Source organism: Amborella trichopoda, chromosome 10 (assembly GCF_054954075.1).
Source record: "Amborella trichopoda isolate Santa Cruz 75 chromosome 10, AtrichopodaSantaCruz75HAP2 v2.0, whole genome shotgun sequence".
NCBI lineage: Eukaryota > Viridiplantae > Streptophyta > Magnoliopsida > Amborellales > Amborellaceae > Amborella > Amborella trichopoda.
Genome location: NC_142345.1, coordinates 42,284,938 through 42,300,956, shown reverse-complemented (window position 1 = coordinate 42,300,956; position 16,019 = coordinate 42,284,938). Strand labels below are relative to the sequence as shown.

The 16,019-nt window shown below is 37.2% G+C and overlaps 1 protein-coding gene and 1 pseudogene across 3 annotated transcripts in view; one reads left to right on the top strand and one right to left on the bottom strand.

The window, feature by feature from the left end:
- UPL1 (LOW protein: E3 ubiquitin ligase-like protein) overlaps positions 1-7,896 on the top strand; it is a 36,980-nt gene extending 29,084 nt beyond the window's left edge. For all 3 annotated transcript variants that reach the window (XM_020675510.2, XM_088849072.1, XM_020675512.2), the window contains 13 exons: positions 527-844; positions 1,249-1,450; positions 1,643-1,926; positions 2,064-2,356; positions 3,047-4,181; positions 4,418-4,564; positions 4,656-4,736; positions 5,232-5,457; positions 5,640-5,779; positions 6,086-6,192; positions 6,316-6,468; positions 7,321-7,362; positions 7,440-7,896. In XM_020675510.2, coding sequence (XP_020531169.1) covers positions 527-844; positions 1,249-1,450; positions 1,643-1,926; positions 2,064-2,356; positions 3,047-4,181; positions 4,418-4,564; positions 4,656-4,736; positions 5,232-5,457; positions 5,640-5,779; positions 6,086-6,192; positions 6,316-6,418 — 3,036 coding nt within the window. In that variant the 3' untranslated portion in view covers positions 6,419-6,468; positions 7,321-7,362; positions 7,440-7,896. The remainder of the gene's footprint in view (positions 1-526; positions 845-1,248; positions 1,451-1,642; positions 1,927-2,063; positions 2,357-3,046; positions 4,182-4,417; positions 4,565-4,655; positions 4,737-5,231; positions 5,458-5,639; positions 5,780-6,085; positions 6,193-6,315; positions 6,469-7,320; positions 7,363-7,439) is intronic.
- Positions 7,897-11,459: 3,563 nt separating this feature from the next.
- Positions 11,460-15,980, bottom strand: LOC148780244 (putative disease resistance RPP13-like protein 3; annotated as a pseudogene).
- Between the last annotated feature and the right edge of the window lie 39 nt (positions 15,981-16,019).

The following is a 16,019-nucleotide window of genomic DNA, read 5'->3' as shown; positions in this document are numbered from 1 at the left end:
TTCACTCAAAATTGAAATGGGGGTTCAATTGCGTAGTGTTTTCCATATATATAACAGGGGTTTGAACCCACTCATAATCTGATTGTGTGGGTCATGATTGTCCATTGAAATGGTGGAAGTTGATGAAGGAGGGGCCCACTGGAGCAGGACTTGACCATCCATCTTTGGGTCCCATGCTATCTCCATCATTCGATCATTTCAGTGTATGATGATTACTCATTGAATTGTGGTTTTCCCATACTTTATTGGATTGAGCGATTCCAAAAATGAAAAATGCAATTTCAGCCAAATTTCTTCACTCTCTGAACCTGTGCTGTCTCATCATTACATACATAAGGAGTACTCTTGCTTTCCATAACTAAGGAGTCCTCTTGCTTGCCATAACAAATATTGGCTGAGATGCATTAGATACATTTGAGGCCTTGGCCTGAAACCTTTGTTGAAAACTGTCATGCTTTATATTGTTTCTGTTATATCCTTAAAATGAGCTTCTTTTTTTTTCTTTTTTCTTTTGTATGCTTTGTAGGTGCTCTTGACATCCTCAGAAGCGGTTCTGTCTGGGTTACCTTCACCTTTACTTGTTGAAGCTCAAATGCTTAGAGATCGAGCGATGAGCCACTACCAGGCCCGTAGCATTTTCGGAAGCAGTCATAGGCTTGGGGGTAGGAGGAATACTTTGGGAATTGACAGGCACACGGCAATGGATAGAGGTGTTGGGGTAACCATTGGCCGAAGAGCAGTTGCTGCCCTAGCGAGAAACACGAAAGTGAAGGAGATTGAAGGCACACCCCTCTTAGATGCTAATGCTTTAAGAGCACTTATCCGACTGTTGAGGTTGGCACAGGTAAGTTTTTGTTTTTTCATTCAACTTTCAAAAAAATATTTTTTGTTTTCCATTCTTTGTATCTGCTAGAATCCCTGGTTAATGTTGTTCTTGTGAGGGATTTGCTCATCTTTAGTTTTTCCCAATGTTTTAGTATGTGGTTTCAGTAATGAGACTACATCACAGCATCATTGGTTCATCTTTGTAGATGAAAATGTTAGATTTCTGATTTATATTTTATTCCCAATGTTTTAGTGTGGTTTCAGTCATTACATCACAGCATCATTGGTTCATCTTTGTAGATGAAAATGTTAGATTTCTGATTTATACTTGAACCTTAGTTTCATGTCCGAAGTCGTATTCAATATACTTATACCTTGTTTGTCGAAACTTTGAGTTGATATTGTTATATTCTGCGTGATCAGCCCTTGAGTAAAGGCCTTCTGCATAGGCTCTTGTTAAACCTTTGTGCACATGGTGGGACAAGGGCCACTCTAGTTCGCTTTTTGCTCGATATGATTAGGCCTGAAGCAGAGGGTCTTGTATGTGGATCCACTTCTATCAGTTCCCAGAGGCTATATGGTTGTCAATGGAATGTGGTTTATGGTCGTCCACAGATGGCAGATGGTATTGTACAACAAAGTGTTTTCTTGTAGTTTTTCTATTATATTTGTGTAGGCTGTGCTTGTGAATTTTATAAAAAGTTTTTTCAGCTCAGTATTGGTTTGGTCCTTTCTGTAGTCCTGAATTTGAACCAGCAAATCTATAAATTTACATGTGTATACATCTGGATAATACTCCTATTTTGTTATTTATCAGGTCTTCCGCCCCTTGTATCTCGTCGTGTACTTGAGATTTTGACATATCTAGCAACTAGTCATTTACCCGTGGCGGATAATCTTTTCTACTATCATTCTTTGCCCCTTGAATCTCCCAACCAGGCGGGGTCTGATATCAAAAAGGAGAAAGGAAAAGGCAAGATTTCTGAAGGGTCAGGTTCATCATCTCTGGGAACTTCTCAAAATATCAAAATACCTCTAATATTGTTTCTGAAACTCCTGAATCAACCTCTGTTTCTTCGTAGTAGTGCTCATCTGGAACAGGTAAGTAGATGGTCCTTTATAAATATAAATTCGTAATTGAATTAATGGCTTCATAAATAACCATAAAGAAATAAATCCATAATTGGAGTATAAGGATATGCTTTGTACTTGCCTCCTGATCAAATTCTGTCTTCCAGGTGATTGGTCTTTTACAAGTAGTGGTGAATAATGCTGCTACAAAGGTGAAATGTCAACTTCACTCTCGGCAGGTGCTAGATGGTTCTCAGTCTCTACCTGATAAGAGTGCACCCTCTGACACTAGAAAGGATGGTCCTGCTTCAGAGCAAACTGAGCTAAAAGAGCCAGAAAAAAGCTCAACCACTAATGCCTCCACTTCAGGTGGAAAGGAAGAAGTTAACCCATATGATGTTCTCTTGCAACTTCCAGAGTCAGATTTGCGCAACCTTTGCAGTCTTCTTGCACATGAAGGGTACTAGACATCATTGTTTTCTGTCAACATTATTGTACTAGACATCATTGTTTTTTCTCAACATAATTGTACTAGATATCATTGTTTTTTCTCAACATTGATATATATGATGATGCCTTGTGAAGTAAATATTGGGTTTTGGGATTTTCAGATGCTTATGTCGAAAGGAAAGTTTTTGGATATCTGACTGATTTTGGACTTAAATTTGTTCCCAAGAATATGGTTCCTCTATTTCATATAAAAGACTCTTGAATGAATTTGTTTTGATCTCAAGTCTCAACCAAGTGACATTAATTTTTTCCCAAGTATCTCATGAATTAAATAAAATTTTATATTTAATTTGTTCTTGTTACATTGGTTATGTGGTCTATATAATTTGACCCCAAAATTTGGTTGCAAGTCCATAGTTCTTCCCTTTCTGAAAGATACTTTGTCCCAGGGCAACAACCGAATACCATCTGAATTTCAAATTTAATGTTATATTAATTGTATTTGCTGATTGCTGGTCTCATATCCTTTATACGTAGTGATAGACCTGTTATCATGAAAAGTAGTGGGGTAATTTTGTGTGTGAGTTACTTGTTTAATGCCCTTGTTATCAGCTAAGTGTATGCTTCAGATATTGTTTTTCTTTTTGATCGTCATTAATTAGTTGATCAGTGGGAATAATTTCAATCGTAATTGATTTAGGTTATCAGATAAGGTGTATTCACTTGCTGCTGAAGTTCTCAAGAAATTGGCCTTTGCAGTGGTCCCCCATAGAAAATTTTTCACTTCTGAGCTAGCCAGTTTGGCCAATGGGCTAAGTGGGTCATCTGTTCATGAGCTTGCAAACGTTGCAAGCACCCAAATGCTGGAGTTAAACACAGGTTCTATGGCAGGGGCTGCAATCTTGAGGGTTTTGCAGACTCTTAGCAGCCTCGCCTCTGTGGGTGATAGTTATAGGGTTGAACAGAGAGAAAAGGAGCATTGTGAGCAAACCATCATGTGGGAGTTGGATTTAGCACTTGAGCCATTGTGGCAAGAACTGAGTGCCTGCATAAGCAAGACTGAGACCAACTTGATGCATATTCAAGCTTTTCCCTCTCCCTCACATAGCTCAAATGCTGGAGACCATGGTGGTGGAGCCTCAGCATCGTCGCCTCCCCTCCCTCCTGGCTCTCAGAGGTTGCTTCCTTTCATAGAAGCCTTCTTTGTTTTGTGTGAGAAATTGCAATATAACCAATCGATAGTATCTCAGCCAGAGCAAATTGATGTTACCGCTAGAGAAGTGAAAGAGTCAGCTGGGGCTTCACGTCTTTCTAACATGAAAAGTGGGTGTGTTGGGCAACGGCGTTCTGATGGTTCCATGACCTTCACTAGGTTTGCTGATAGGCACCGCCGCCTTTTGAATGCTTTTATAAGGCAGAGCCCGGGTTTGCTCGAGAAGTCTCTCTCTCTCATGCTGAAGGCACCGAGATTGATAGATTTCGATAACAAAAGGTCATACTTCCAATCAAGGATCAGGCAGCAACATGAGATACACCCTTCTCCTCCTTTACGCGTCAGTGTAAGAAGGGCATATGTCTTGGAGGACTCATTCAACCAGTTGAGGATGCGATCGAGCCAGGATCTTAAAGGGCGGCTCACTGTTCAGTTCCAAGGAGAAGAAGGGATCGATGCTGGTGGGCTTACTAGGGAGTGGTACCAGCTACTATCTAGAGTGATATTCGACAAGGGAGCTTTGCTTTTCACGACAGTTGGAAATAATACTACATTTCAGCCCAACCCCAACTCAGTTTACCAGACCGAGCATCTTTCTTACTTCAAATTTGTGGGCCGTGTGGTAATTTTTTACTGGCAATGACTGGATTATTCTGTGCGAGAGAGAGGCCGGGGGGGTCAGGCAGGTTCTAGGATATGGGTCAATTAAGTTTTTGATGGGATAGAAACAAGAAATGGGAGGGAGGGCATTTTTTTTTTTTTTTGGTGTTAGGGGTGGGGGCTGTTGTTGGGTGGTGTTGGGGTGAGGGAGGGAGGGAGATTTGCTTCATGCTTACCATGTGATCGTGCTGTGTGCAGGTTGCTAAGGCACTCTTTGATGGCCATCTACTGGATGTCTACTTCACTCGCTCCTTTTACAAGCATATTCTCGGCGTGAAAGTGACCTACCATGATATAGAGGCAGTTGATCCTGATTTCTACAAGAACTTGAAGTGGATGTTGGAGGTGAATATTGATTGTGGGTGGAGGGTTTGCATCTGATAATTTGATGAAATTTTGGGAATAAATGGCTTATTATGTGCTGCTTTGTCAACAGAATGATGTGAGCGATATTCCTGATCTGACTTTTAGTATGGATGCTGATGAGGAGAAGCACATCCTTTACGGTAAATCTGAGGTATGAAAATAAAAAAATTTAGTGAAACAGAATCCTTGGTGGCCTCCAGATTGGTTTATGATTCATGACTGGAGTTTTAGTTTTTATTTTTTTAGAATGATCATGAATTGGTTTTACAATCAGGAAAGTTTATTATAGTGTCGTGTGATGGATGGTGATAGAATGGGATTGGGGTTGTCACCATCCATTTCATTAGGTGATTACCCTGAAGGACTATGGTAGCCCACAGTGCGTTAAACTGTGCTGTACTTTCTCTTTACAATTATTTCTTTCTTTAAGTAAGATGTGTTTATACTTGCTTTATGTGTATTTAATCTGGGTTTTCCTCTTTACACTACTTTACTCTCATTGTCAATTGAGTTCATTGCTCTATTACTTGAACCAAAAAACTAAACAAGAAAACAAAGAAAAAGAAAATAAAAGAAAAGAAAGAAAAGAGAAAGGAATAGCCATTACTGCATTGTCATTATTTCTTTTTTTTGTTTATATTTGAAGGTTACGGACTATGAGCTTATACCCGGGGGAAGAAATATAAGGGTAACAGAGGAAACAAAGCACGAGTATGTTGACCTTGTGGCAGAACATCGGTTAACAACTGCAATCCGTCCACAAATTAATAGCTTCCTCGAAGGTTTCAATGAATTGATCCCTAAAGAACTAATCTCTCTTTTCAATGATAAAGAGCTTGAGCTGCTGATCAGTGGGCTTCCAGAAATAGACCGTAAGTTTTTTCTAATGGATAGTAGTAGCACATATGCAGTTTTATATAGTTCAGTACAATAAAAAAAACTCCCCAACAGGTTATTGGTATATAGTTAAACATTAAACTCATTTATATTAAAAAATAGCAGTAAGAATTTAATCTTTTCTTTCCCTTATCGAGTCATTTTCTATATCTTGTAGTTGACGATTTGAAGGCCAACGCCGAGTATTCAGGATACACTGCTGTATCAAGTGTTATTCAGTGGTTTTGGGAGGTTGTGAAGACATTCAATAAGGAGGACATGGCTAGGCTGCTTCAGTTTGTAACTGGAACATCAAAGGTAAACGTACTTTTCTCATTTTCAGCATTGGTTATTCTTTTTATCTTTCCATTTAGGAAGACAAAGGGTGTGTGTACGTGTGTGTGCGTGCGCATGTGCAGGTGTTGGGAAGGACGCAGAGGTAAGTGTAATTGCAACTGTTTGCATGGAGATGAATAAATTGCCAGAAGGTTTTAGGATTGGCCAAGATGCTTATGGCTCTATATCTGATATCTTTTTCTAGATCCTTTTTTTGTACCAATGTTCCCAAGCTAAAAGAATTTCCACACCATTTGCACTAAACCTGCTTGGTTGAAAAATATTCAGGTTCCTCTGGATGGTTTTAAAGATTTGCAAGGCATCTCGGGTCCCCAGCATTTTCAAATTCATAAGGCATATGGAGCTCCGGAGAGGTTGCCAACAGCCCATACCTGGTTAGTTATAGTTTTATTCTTAAGGCCCCTTCTTCACTATGATTATTTTTTACAATAGAAAAGAATAGGAAGTAATAGAAGTAATATACATTTTGCACATGGTTTTTTTGTTGTAAATTGCAGTTTCAACCAACTAGACCTTCCTGAGTATTCTTCGAAGGAGCAGCTTCAAGAACGGTTGTTGCTTGCAGTCCATGAGGCCAGTGAAGGCTTTGGCTTTGGATGACCCCATAGCCTCTCGATACCCAGTTCTTCTTCCAGTTGCTAATCTTGCAGGTGAGTCCCTTCTTTTCATGCATTCCATATTCTTGTCTGGTTGATATTCTAAATTATAAATTTCAATACCTTGCCCTAAACATAACTTTTTAGTTTGAAATATCTTATCTGGTTGCTATGGGAAAGGTTTCTATGCTTCCCCTACAGCATAAAATATATATACTTCCCCCTTCATTTAACCGTCCAATTTAGATAAAGTGAGCCACTAACCATTTAATCTAGATCGGACGCCTCAAAATATTTTATTTTTAATTTTTTTTACTAACTATATGACTATGAAATTTAGTATGTTGCCATCACCTCAATGGAGCGCACCTAAATAAAATGTTTAAAAAATATTTTTGATAAAATACAATGACCAAAATACCCCTGAAACTTTCAGGGGCATTTTAGTCATTTTATTTTATTGGGAATATTGTTTTTATATTTTTTATAGGTGCGAGTTCAAGAGAGGATTGAAAGTCCAAATTTTGGTGTCAAAATGTTTTGTATAAAAAAATTAAAAATAAAATGGTATGGAGGGTGACATTATGATTGGGGCCATCTAAGCTGTCCATTTAGAATGGACAGTTGGGTAGGGGGAAGTATAGAAATTGTATGCTGCAATGGAAGCATATAAAGCTTCCCCAATTGATATTCCCCTTGTATGTGTGTCTGAATGTTTATATGTTTGTGTAACGCGAAGAAAGGAGGACTTGGGGTGTGGGGTGGAATTTCAATGCTCTCTCTCTCTCAGGATCTTTTCTATTCCATCATTCCCATTTACTCTTCACCTCTCACATGGCAGGCCCTTTATATGTGTGTGTCATGTATTATTGTTTTTATGTTTCTAAAGGATTCGTGATCTTGCAGATACACAGAAGTTCCGCGCTGAAAGAATCGATCTGTCTAGAGGTATGGCTGCCTTATTTAAAAGATTGATTTTGTGAGTCAATTAATTCTTTCAAACGTGAAAATTTCTTTATTCATAGGGAGCTCCATAGAAAATTCTTGCATTGGGATGGAGATTTGGCAGCTCCCTGATTCAATGTTGGAAAGCTTCCTTCAAAAAAATACAGAGGATAGGCAAGTGAAGGAAGCTAGCATCTGCAAAGGCTAGGAAATGCAATTTCTTTTCCTTTAATAGTCTTGGAATGAACATACATTTGAATATAAGAAAGAGAATAAAGAAGAAAGTGAGAGCCTTTTTTTGTTGTCTTTTCTGTGAGCCTCAACAAAGCGAGGAATGACAACAGTCGATGTAGTTAGCAACTGGTGCATGAAATAAAAGTGGAATTTGGGTTATGAAGATATATTGCTGTGTGTGCACGCACGCGCACATATGCAACTGGTGAATGAAACAAAAGTTGAATATTGGCTTTGTTGTTATTTTGCTCTGTGTGCTCGCCCTGCAGCTGGTGAATGAAACAAATGTTTGAATTTGGGTTTTGATGGTATTTTGCTCTCTCTCTCTCTCTCTCTCACACACACACACTCAGAACACTGGTGAATGAAATAGAAGTCGAATTTGGGTTTTGATGATATTTTGCTCTCTCTCTCTCTCTCTCTCTCTCTCTGTGTGGAACTGGTGAATGAAATTAAAGTTGAATTTCTGTTTGATGATATTTTGCTGTGTTTCTTGAAGTTCTATTTTAGATGAAATGTGATTAGAAATAATAGGATATTCAGTTGTACTTTACAAAGGTGCATGATCGTCAGTCTACCAACCTTAACAAAATTTTGAAAATCTGAGTGTCACATTGAAGTGACTACAAATAATTCAAGTTATGAAATTAAATATGGGTGCGGTTTGTATAGAGCCGAGGCCCCAAACAATAAAATTAGAGCTGACCTTCAAATTGTGTCGAGAAATATGGTTTTCAATAATGAAAATCTTTGTGATCGCCCTAACATATATTTTCATCTTTAATTATAAAATTTAAAACTAAAAAAATAGTGTAGATCTATGAAAATCTTGAAAATTGACTGTCCAATAATGTATTATACGATGCACTATTTCTAAATCTTGTAATCCAGTTTTTTCGTATGTCAATGCATTTTGATGTTGAGATGATCAATTTGAGGATATTTGGGCTTCAAAACGATTTTTTTTAGTGAAAGTTTTGAGGTGGGTTCAAATTTGATTGTTTAAGCGTAGGATTTATATAAACTTTTTCCTAAACAAAAATATAACTAGAGCGAAGATTGAAAATAACCACAAAAATAAGTTGCATGGTAATAAATAAAGGGGGTCATTGAATGCATCTAAGCTTTTGCTACTACCAGCAAAATAAAGGTAAATACTTGCACCCAAGTTGCTTATGGTCCATGATAAAGTAAGTGGAAATTCAAGCCAGCAAATTTTTTTTATATTTCCTCCATGTTTTGCATGAGAAAAGCAAAAGCAGAGGAGCAAATCAGTGATTCAGAAATTCGCGAGCGGGTTCGGAATTGCCCGATTCAGGATAGCGCCAAGCTTATTGATGATTTCTTGAATCTTCGTGATGACTCCCTATGCCGAATCAGGCAGGCATAATTAGACAAATAGCCAGTGAATCCACCTCCATTTTGCAGAAGGCTAAGCCTCTGATTTCTCCCACCAAATTTTTATGTTACTTCATTACTTGTTCCTAGTTTCTCTCAGATTTTGAGAAAGCTATGCATCCTCTCTAACTCGCACATGAGCCTTTCTACTTGATCATGCACTCCATAGAGGAATGTGGCTTCTGTTTCACTCAACTTTTGCAAGAGAACACGCAGAAATGTTTCGGCCATTGCCAGTCTTTCCCTTCTTCACAGATAGATAAATCTCTCTCTGTCTCTCTATTCCTAGTATCTTGCTTCTAGAGTGCTTTAGCAATGCTCATTTACAGGAGGTTTTCTTTCCGAACGATTCTCTATCTTGCCGTCTCTCGTTTGTTTTTCAGCGTTTGTTAATGCTTTCATGTAGACTTCTGTATTTACTTCAGAGTCTTTTTCTAACTAATTGGAGTCGATTGTGTTAACTTTAACGGTTAATAATTTTTGTTTTCCAACCTAGTGCATAATTTATAATATTTTCTTGGTGGATGATCAAGGCATGAAATAAAGACAGAAGGAAAGATGGGATCTCGTTGAATTAATCAGGTGGTGGTAGAGGTGCCTGTTAAATTAGACCCTTTTAAAGGTGTTTTAATGGAAACTCGTTGTTTAGCTTTTACATCAATACCCCTACCCTGTCTAATAACTAATAAGCATGGGTCCGTGAGTCCACTTGAGTTATTTGGAGTCCCCCATAAGGCAAGTCCGAGTACCCCGAGTTATGTGTAGAACTCAGGGTAAATAAGAAAGGAGTTAAAAATTTTATAAAAAACATAGGAATAGTATATAGTTTTTTTATATATGATTTGGATGTTTTATAGTTTTTTTATACGATTTGGATGTTTTTGAAAATGAATGGTTAGTGTTTTTCTTTCCATAATCCCTATTTTTTTATTTTTCTTTTTCTGGATTTTTTTAAATCTACTCATTTATAAATTCAGTTTTTTAGATCCATTTTATACTTTTAAAATCTTATTTTGAAATTTTAAAGTTGCTTTTAGTTTTATTATACTTTTCCTTTAATTTTTAATATTTTTAGTATTTTTATTTTATTTTTCTAGTTTTTTTTTTTTTTTTTTTCTTTGTACAGGAAGAGTCCGTTTAGATTGACATTTGATGGATGGGGTGCGTGAATTGGTCTCAATCTGTTGCTCACTTTGGTACTAATCCACTCAACAATGATCAATCACTCTACATGCCAGAATTCCCTCCACGCTGTTCTAGTTGGATAATTACAAAGGTGAGTTGCTAAATGTGATGGATGAATTACTTACTTGGAAGTTTCAGAATTATTCGATGTGGTTTACGAAAGATCACGTGGATCTTTTGCGTTTAAAGCCGGAAAGAATGTGTGTGTCCTTCTTGCCCTAAACCAAATTGAACACTCCAGACTTCAACATACTTTCCGGCTTGAACCAACTTGGTGAGGTGAGGTGAGGTGAGGCATTGCAGGCTGCTTGGTAGCTTCTCTAAATATCTTTGTAGCTTCATTTTCTCAAGGAGCATCAGGGGGACGAGACTGCTTCCAAAATTTGCATTATTCTTATATTCCGTGTTTGAAGAGTTAGAGAACGCAGGCATTTTAGATTTCCAATGTAATTGTAGATGGTCTTAATATCGTCCTCCAGAATCTCATTGATAGAAAGTTTTGTGAGTTGGGTTAAATCACCCCATAATTCTAATATGAGCAACCACTATTAAGTATAATCATCCCTCGAAGGTCTGAAGAAAATCTCGAACTCTTTGCTGTCAAATGCATTGGTTGGCTTGCCAAAAGTATTCTATTTGCATAGAAATGCCTCGATCTTGATAAAATTAAGGGCACGCATTTGCTGGTGGTAGAGCAAAGAAATCCAAAAACTCTCAAATCAAGCGTTTCTAAGTGTTGAAGATTGTTTGTAGAGCTTGGAATCTTTTCGAGTAAAAGACTTCTCCGAAAACTAAGTACCTGGAGGATGAGTCAAAATTCCCAACTGCTTGGGTAAGTTATATGCCATAATATTCTCAAGTACTAACACCCGAAGTAGCTCAACTCTGGGCAAATAGGGTATTGGGTTATTAAAAACTCGAAACCCAGTTAATAAAAGGAACGAATGGATTTTTGATGCATTCTTAAAGAATGAGACATGGTCTTCAATACTCCAGTGGAAGGTAAGGTGTCGAGCTCTTTAAGAGGGCATGTCATCTTAACCAGCAATCACTCCCAAGAAGTTCTCCTCCTTGGCTTTGGCTATTACCAAGTCGTGCAAAAGATCGTGAACAACACAAGGTTTGATGCGTTCCCTCAAGCTCATGTTTTCCACCTGCAATATATTCCGACTTACCAATCCTTCAAAATTGTCTTCTGCTACATCTTCCAATGTCTCATCTCCTCGCTTCTCAATAAACCCCTCAGCCAGCCACAATTGAACTAATATTGTTCTTCTGATCATGAAGTCTTTAGGGTACACATACAAATATAAGACGCATGGTTTGAGGTAATAGGGTAAATCGATATAACTCAATGACAAGATATCAGAGATTTTGACATCACCTTCATCCAGGTACCAACGAAAGCCAAAGCACTCTCTTCCATAACACCAGTGTCATATCTTTTGTGGACAAGAGACCTCCGACAACAACAAGCGCGAGGGGTAGGCCACAACATCCTTGTGCAATTTGGTGGCTTATATCTGCCATATTCTTAGGGCACCTTCCATTAGAATTTACGAATGCCTTTCGACAGAATAGCTCCCAGCTTTCTTCTTTTGGCAATGGCTTCAGATAGTGGATTAAATTCATTGAAGCAATTCAAGAAGCTACAGCATTTATGCGCGTTGTTATTACAACTCTACTTTCATTGTTCATGTCTGGCAGCGCAGCTTCTATGCTTTCCCAAGCATCAGTCTTCCATATATCATCAAAGACTACTAAATACCTCTTTTCCTGCAAAGAACCCTCATCAATTCTTGGTAATCCATATTTTGTGTGTCTGCTGGAGGCGTCATGACTCCATTTATCACGCCACGAAGTGTTTCATCCTCTTGGTATGTCTGAGATACACAAACCCAAGCGAAGCAACTAAAATGTCTCGTTACATCATCTCAGTTGTAGGATTTCTAGAAAACCACGTAACGTTGTTTCAGTCCATTGAACAATGATCTTGTTAATGAGCTCAACTCTCTTTTGATCCCTACCAAATCAAGTTCCTTGCCTATTAGAGGTGTTGTCATCCTCTTATCTTTTGATCCTTTGGGCTCTAGAACTTGTCCTCTTCCTCCCTAATGCTACTTTGTGGCAGAACATAGATTGGTTTCCTCTTTAAAAGATCATCAATTTTATTGTTAATCTCTTCAATCTTTGTGCCCCTCCATTGCCAAATCAAGAGGGCATAATTAGCTAAACCACCAAAGAATCCGCTTCTCTTTCGCCGCTCAGCACGACGAAGAAACTAGTTGATAACATCCTCAGCCTCGTAAGCTAATTCTCTTATTTGCCCCACCAAAGTTTTGTTTTTGTCATATCATCATTTTCTCCCATGTTTTGTGTGATTTTGAGGAAGGAATGGATCCTCTCCAACTCAAACCTGAGCCTTTCCACTTGATCCGGTACTTTATAGAGGAAAGCCAGTTCTTGTACAAGAGGGTCACATAGCTTTTGCAAAGAGACACGCAGAGCGGTTTCTTGCCATTTCTGATATTTCCTCTAATAAGCTCGATACTATTTCTCTGTCTGCCTCTCACTATGTTTTGAAATTTTGGATATAAAATGCTTCAGTGACTCTTAAATGGTGATCTAATCTTTTGGTTTCTCTCAGCATGTTTCTTTTGATTTCCTTCTTTCTTCTAACATTGGTTTTTATGTTCTAGTCTAATGTGGACTTCATTAATTTTTCTAGAATAGTGAATAAATTATTTTTCCCACCCACTTCTCTTTCTTTCTTTTGCTCCCCCGCATCCCTTCTCTCTCTCTCTCTCTTCACGTTTCCCATCTCATTTTTACGAGCTTCACAAAACCCACACTCCTTTGTCTCCATGAACGAATCGGACACACTCCTTTCTCTCTCCTCCAACAAATGAACGTAAAGCCAGCCTGATATCAGCACAAAGAGAAACGTGGGGTTATCTTAGCTGGGTCTATATCGACATGAACAATACTCGCCGCCCTACTTGCAAAAGCCTCCAATTTTCCAGTCACTCTATCATCAATCTCTGTTTCCAAGGTATCAGAAAAAACCATTTGGCCTTCTTCATCTCGCCTAAGGTGCTCTCTCTTAATTCAAGAATCTTTCAATTATTGAATACAAAATTTATGAAACTTAAATTGGGGAACTCTGAAAATTGAAGAAAATGGCCCCTATTTATCTTATGATCTGTTTGTTAACTGAGAACAACTTGAGAACTCAGGTACCACGTTTTCCCCTATTTGGTAATGGGAAAAGGCGTAGAACCTAGGAGCACCGCGTTTCTCTGCATTTCGACGCTTTTCTTCAATTTTGAGGAAAACTGCAGTCTATCCCAAGGGGTGGGTGCGCTGCTGATTTCTCATAAAAATGGGCAAACTATGAGACCCCCTTCGTCCACCTTTTATTTCTCTAACCTCACGATCTCTCTCCCCTCTCTACCTTTCTTTGCTCAAGCTTTCGCCCGAGCTTTCTCTGTTTTTCGCGGACAGGTTATAAAACCAGGGTTCTCAGCTTTCCACATCCATACTTTTATACTTGGGAAAAGTTTATATTGAGCCGAGGTTCTAAACAATCAAATTCGAGCCTACCTCAAAAATTTTCACTAGAAGAGGTTTGTTTTTGATGCTCAAGTATCTTCAAATTTCTCATCTCCACATCAAGATGCATGGACACGAAAAAAAAAAAATAGATTTTAAGTTTTGAAAAGACCGTCAATTTTCAAGTTTTCATAGATCTCTTGATCTATAGTGTTGTTGAAGCTTTAAAATTTATAAATAAAAATAAAAATATATTTTAAGGCTAGCATAAAGATTTCCAATATTGAAACCACATTTCTCGACAGTATTTGAAGATAGACTCTAATTTTATACGAACCGCACCCTTTATACTTTCACCTTTTTCTTAGGTTTTTAGTTTCTCATATGTTTTCACAGTTACCAAATAAGACTTTAGTAAACTACATCAATTGGAAGACCCCCTCTTTTGCTCTCTATGGAAAATGTTTATATAAGGATGCAACCTTAAAATGTAGAACTACGAATGCATCTCAAAAATCCATTGGAAAAGGTTTAATGTCGAAAAACCCTTTGATTGATAATCTCGACATCGAGATGTATGACCATGAAAAATAAAAGGATTTTAAATCTCAGAAATAGTACATTTTACAACATATTATCCATACTGTCCATCTTCAAGATTTTTTCATGTTTATATATCTACTTGATTGTAACCATTTTTTAAAATTAAAATTTTATAATTAGATATAAAAATAGATTTTGAGATAATCCTAAGAACATTTTACATCAAAATTACATACCATGATAAAATTTGAGAGTGCACCTTACCTCTATCGCTTTGGATGAATCCGTATGCCAACTGCACCCCTAAATCATTATTTTTCTAATTGGCCAAGCCTGACCGAGTCCACTTGGACTTGGCCTAGTTTATTGGACTGTCCTCGGCTGAGCCGCGTAGCCATATATAACTCGGGTATAAAATAAAAATAAAAATAAGGAAAAATATCTCCATAGCCCCCATTTTTAAGTTTTATATCTCAATATATCCAAAGTTTCAAAACATATCTTGGATTTTAAAAATTATAAGTTTTGTATCTTTTAACCCTCTAAGCTAACTTTATCCCTTTTAAAATTACTTTTTTGTCTCAAACAAATATAAAAAAGACATCTTTTTTAAACATCATCCTTTCTCTCTCTTCACATGATTTCCCCTTAAATCTCTCTCTACCTATTTTCCCACACTCTCTCTCCTTTTGTATCTCTCGCTCACTCTCTCTCTTTTGTTAGAGAGACAAAGAAGGTAAATATTAGAGAGAGAAATTTGAGGGGAATATATCACCTAAAAAGAGGAAGTGTTTAGAATGAGAATGTCTTTTTTAAATTTGTTAAGGCCAAAAAAATAGTTAAAAATAGACAAAATTAGTCCTAAGATTAAGAGATATATTTTGAATCTTTGGGTTTATTGAGATATGAAAACAAAAAATAGAGGGTACGGGGATATTTCCCCTAAAAATAATATAAATCTATAGGAAGTATATACAAAAAGTATACATGCAATTTGGATGTGTTTTACAATGAATTTTTAGTCTTCTTGTCAAATGTCATATTTTTGTATTTCTCTTTTTTTTTGGATTTTTTTGAAATATCTCTAACCGTATTTTCTAAATCCATGTTCTCGTGCCTATACATTACTTAGCCGAGGTGAGTTATTCGAGTCCGAGTGTAACTCCCCTCAGCCAAGGACAAGTCGAAGGGTTGAGGCAAATAAGAAAACATTGTTTTAAATATGGAAAAAGTTTATACAAGGATGCGACCTTATAATGTAGAACTACGGATGCCCCTTAAAAATCCATCGGAAAAGGTAGTTTTAATGTTGAAAAACCTTTGCTTGATCATCTCGACATCGACATGTATGACTATGAAAAATAAAAGATTTTAAGTCTCAGAAATAGTGCATTTTACAACATATTATCTACACCGTCTATTTTCAAGATTTTCATAGGTTTATAGATCTACTTGATTTTATCCATTTTTGAAATTTAAAATTTTATAATTAGATATAAAAATAGATTTTGAGATAATCCTAAGAACATTTTACATCAAAATTATATACCATGATAAAATTTGAAGGTGTACCTTACCTCTACACCTGCGGATGCATCTATATGCAAACTGTACCCTTTAAATATTGGGAGGATAGCATCAGATACTTGTATGGCACAAACTGCAATATACCTGATATGCCTCTCTCTGTACACAACCAATTTCTTCATTGTGTAATCAATGTCTCTTCCTTCTCCCCTAACCAACAA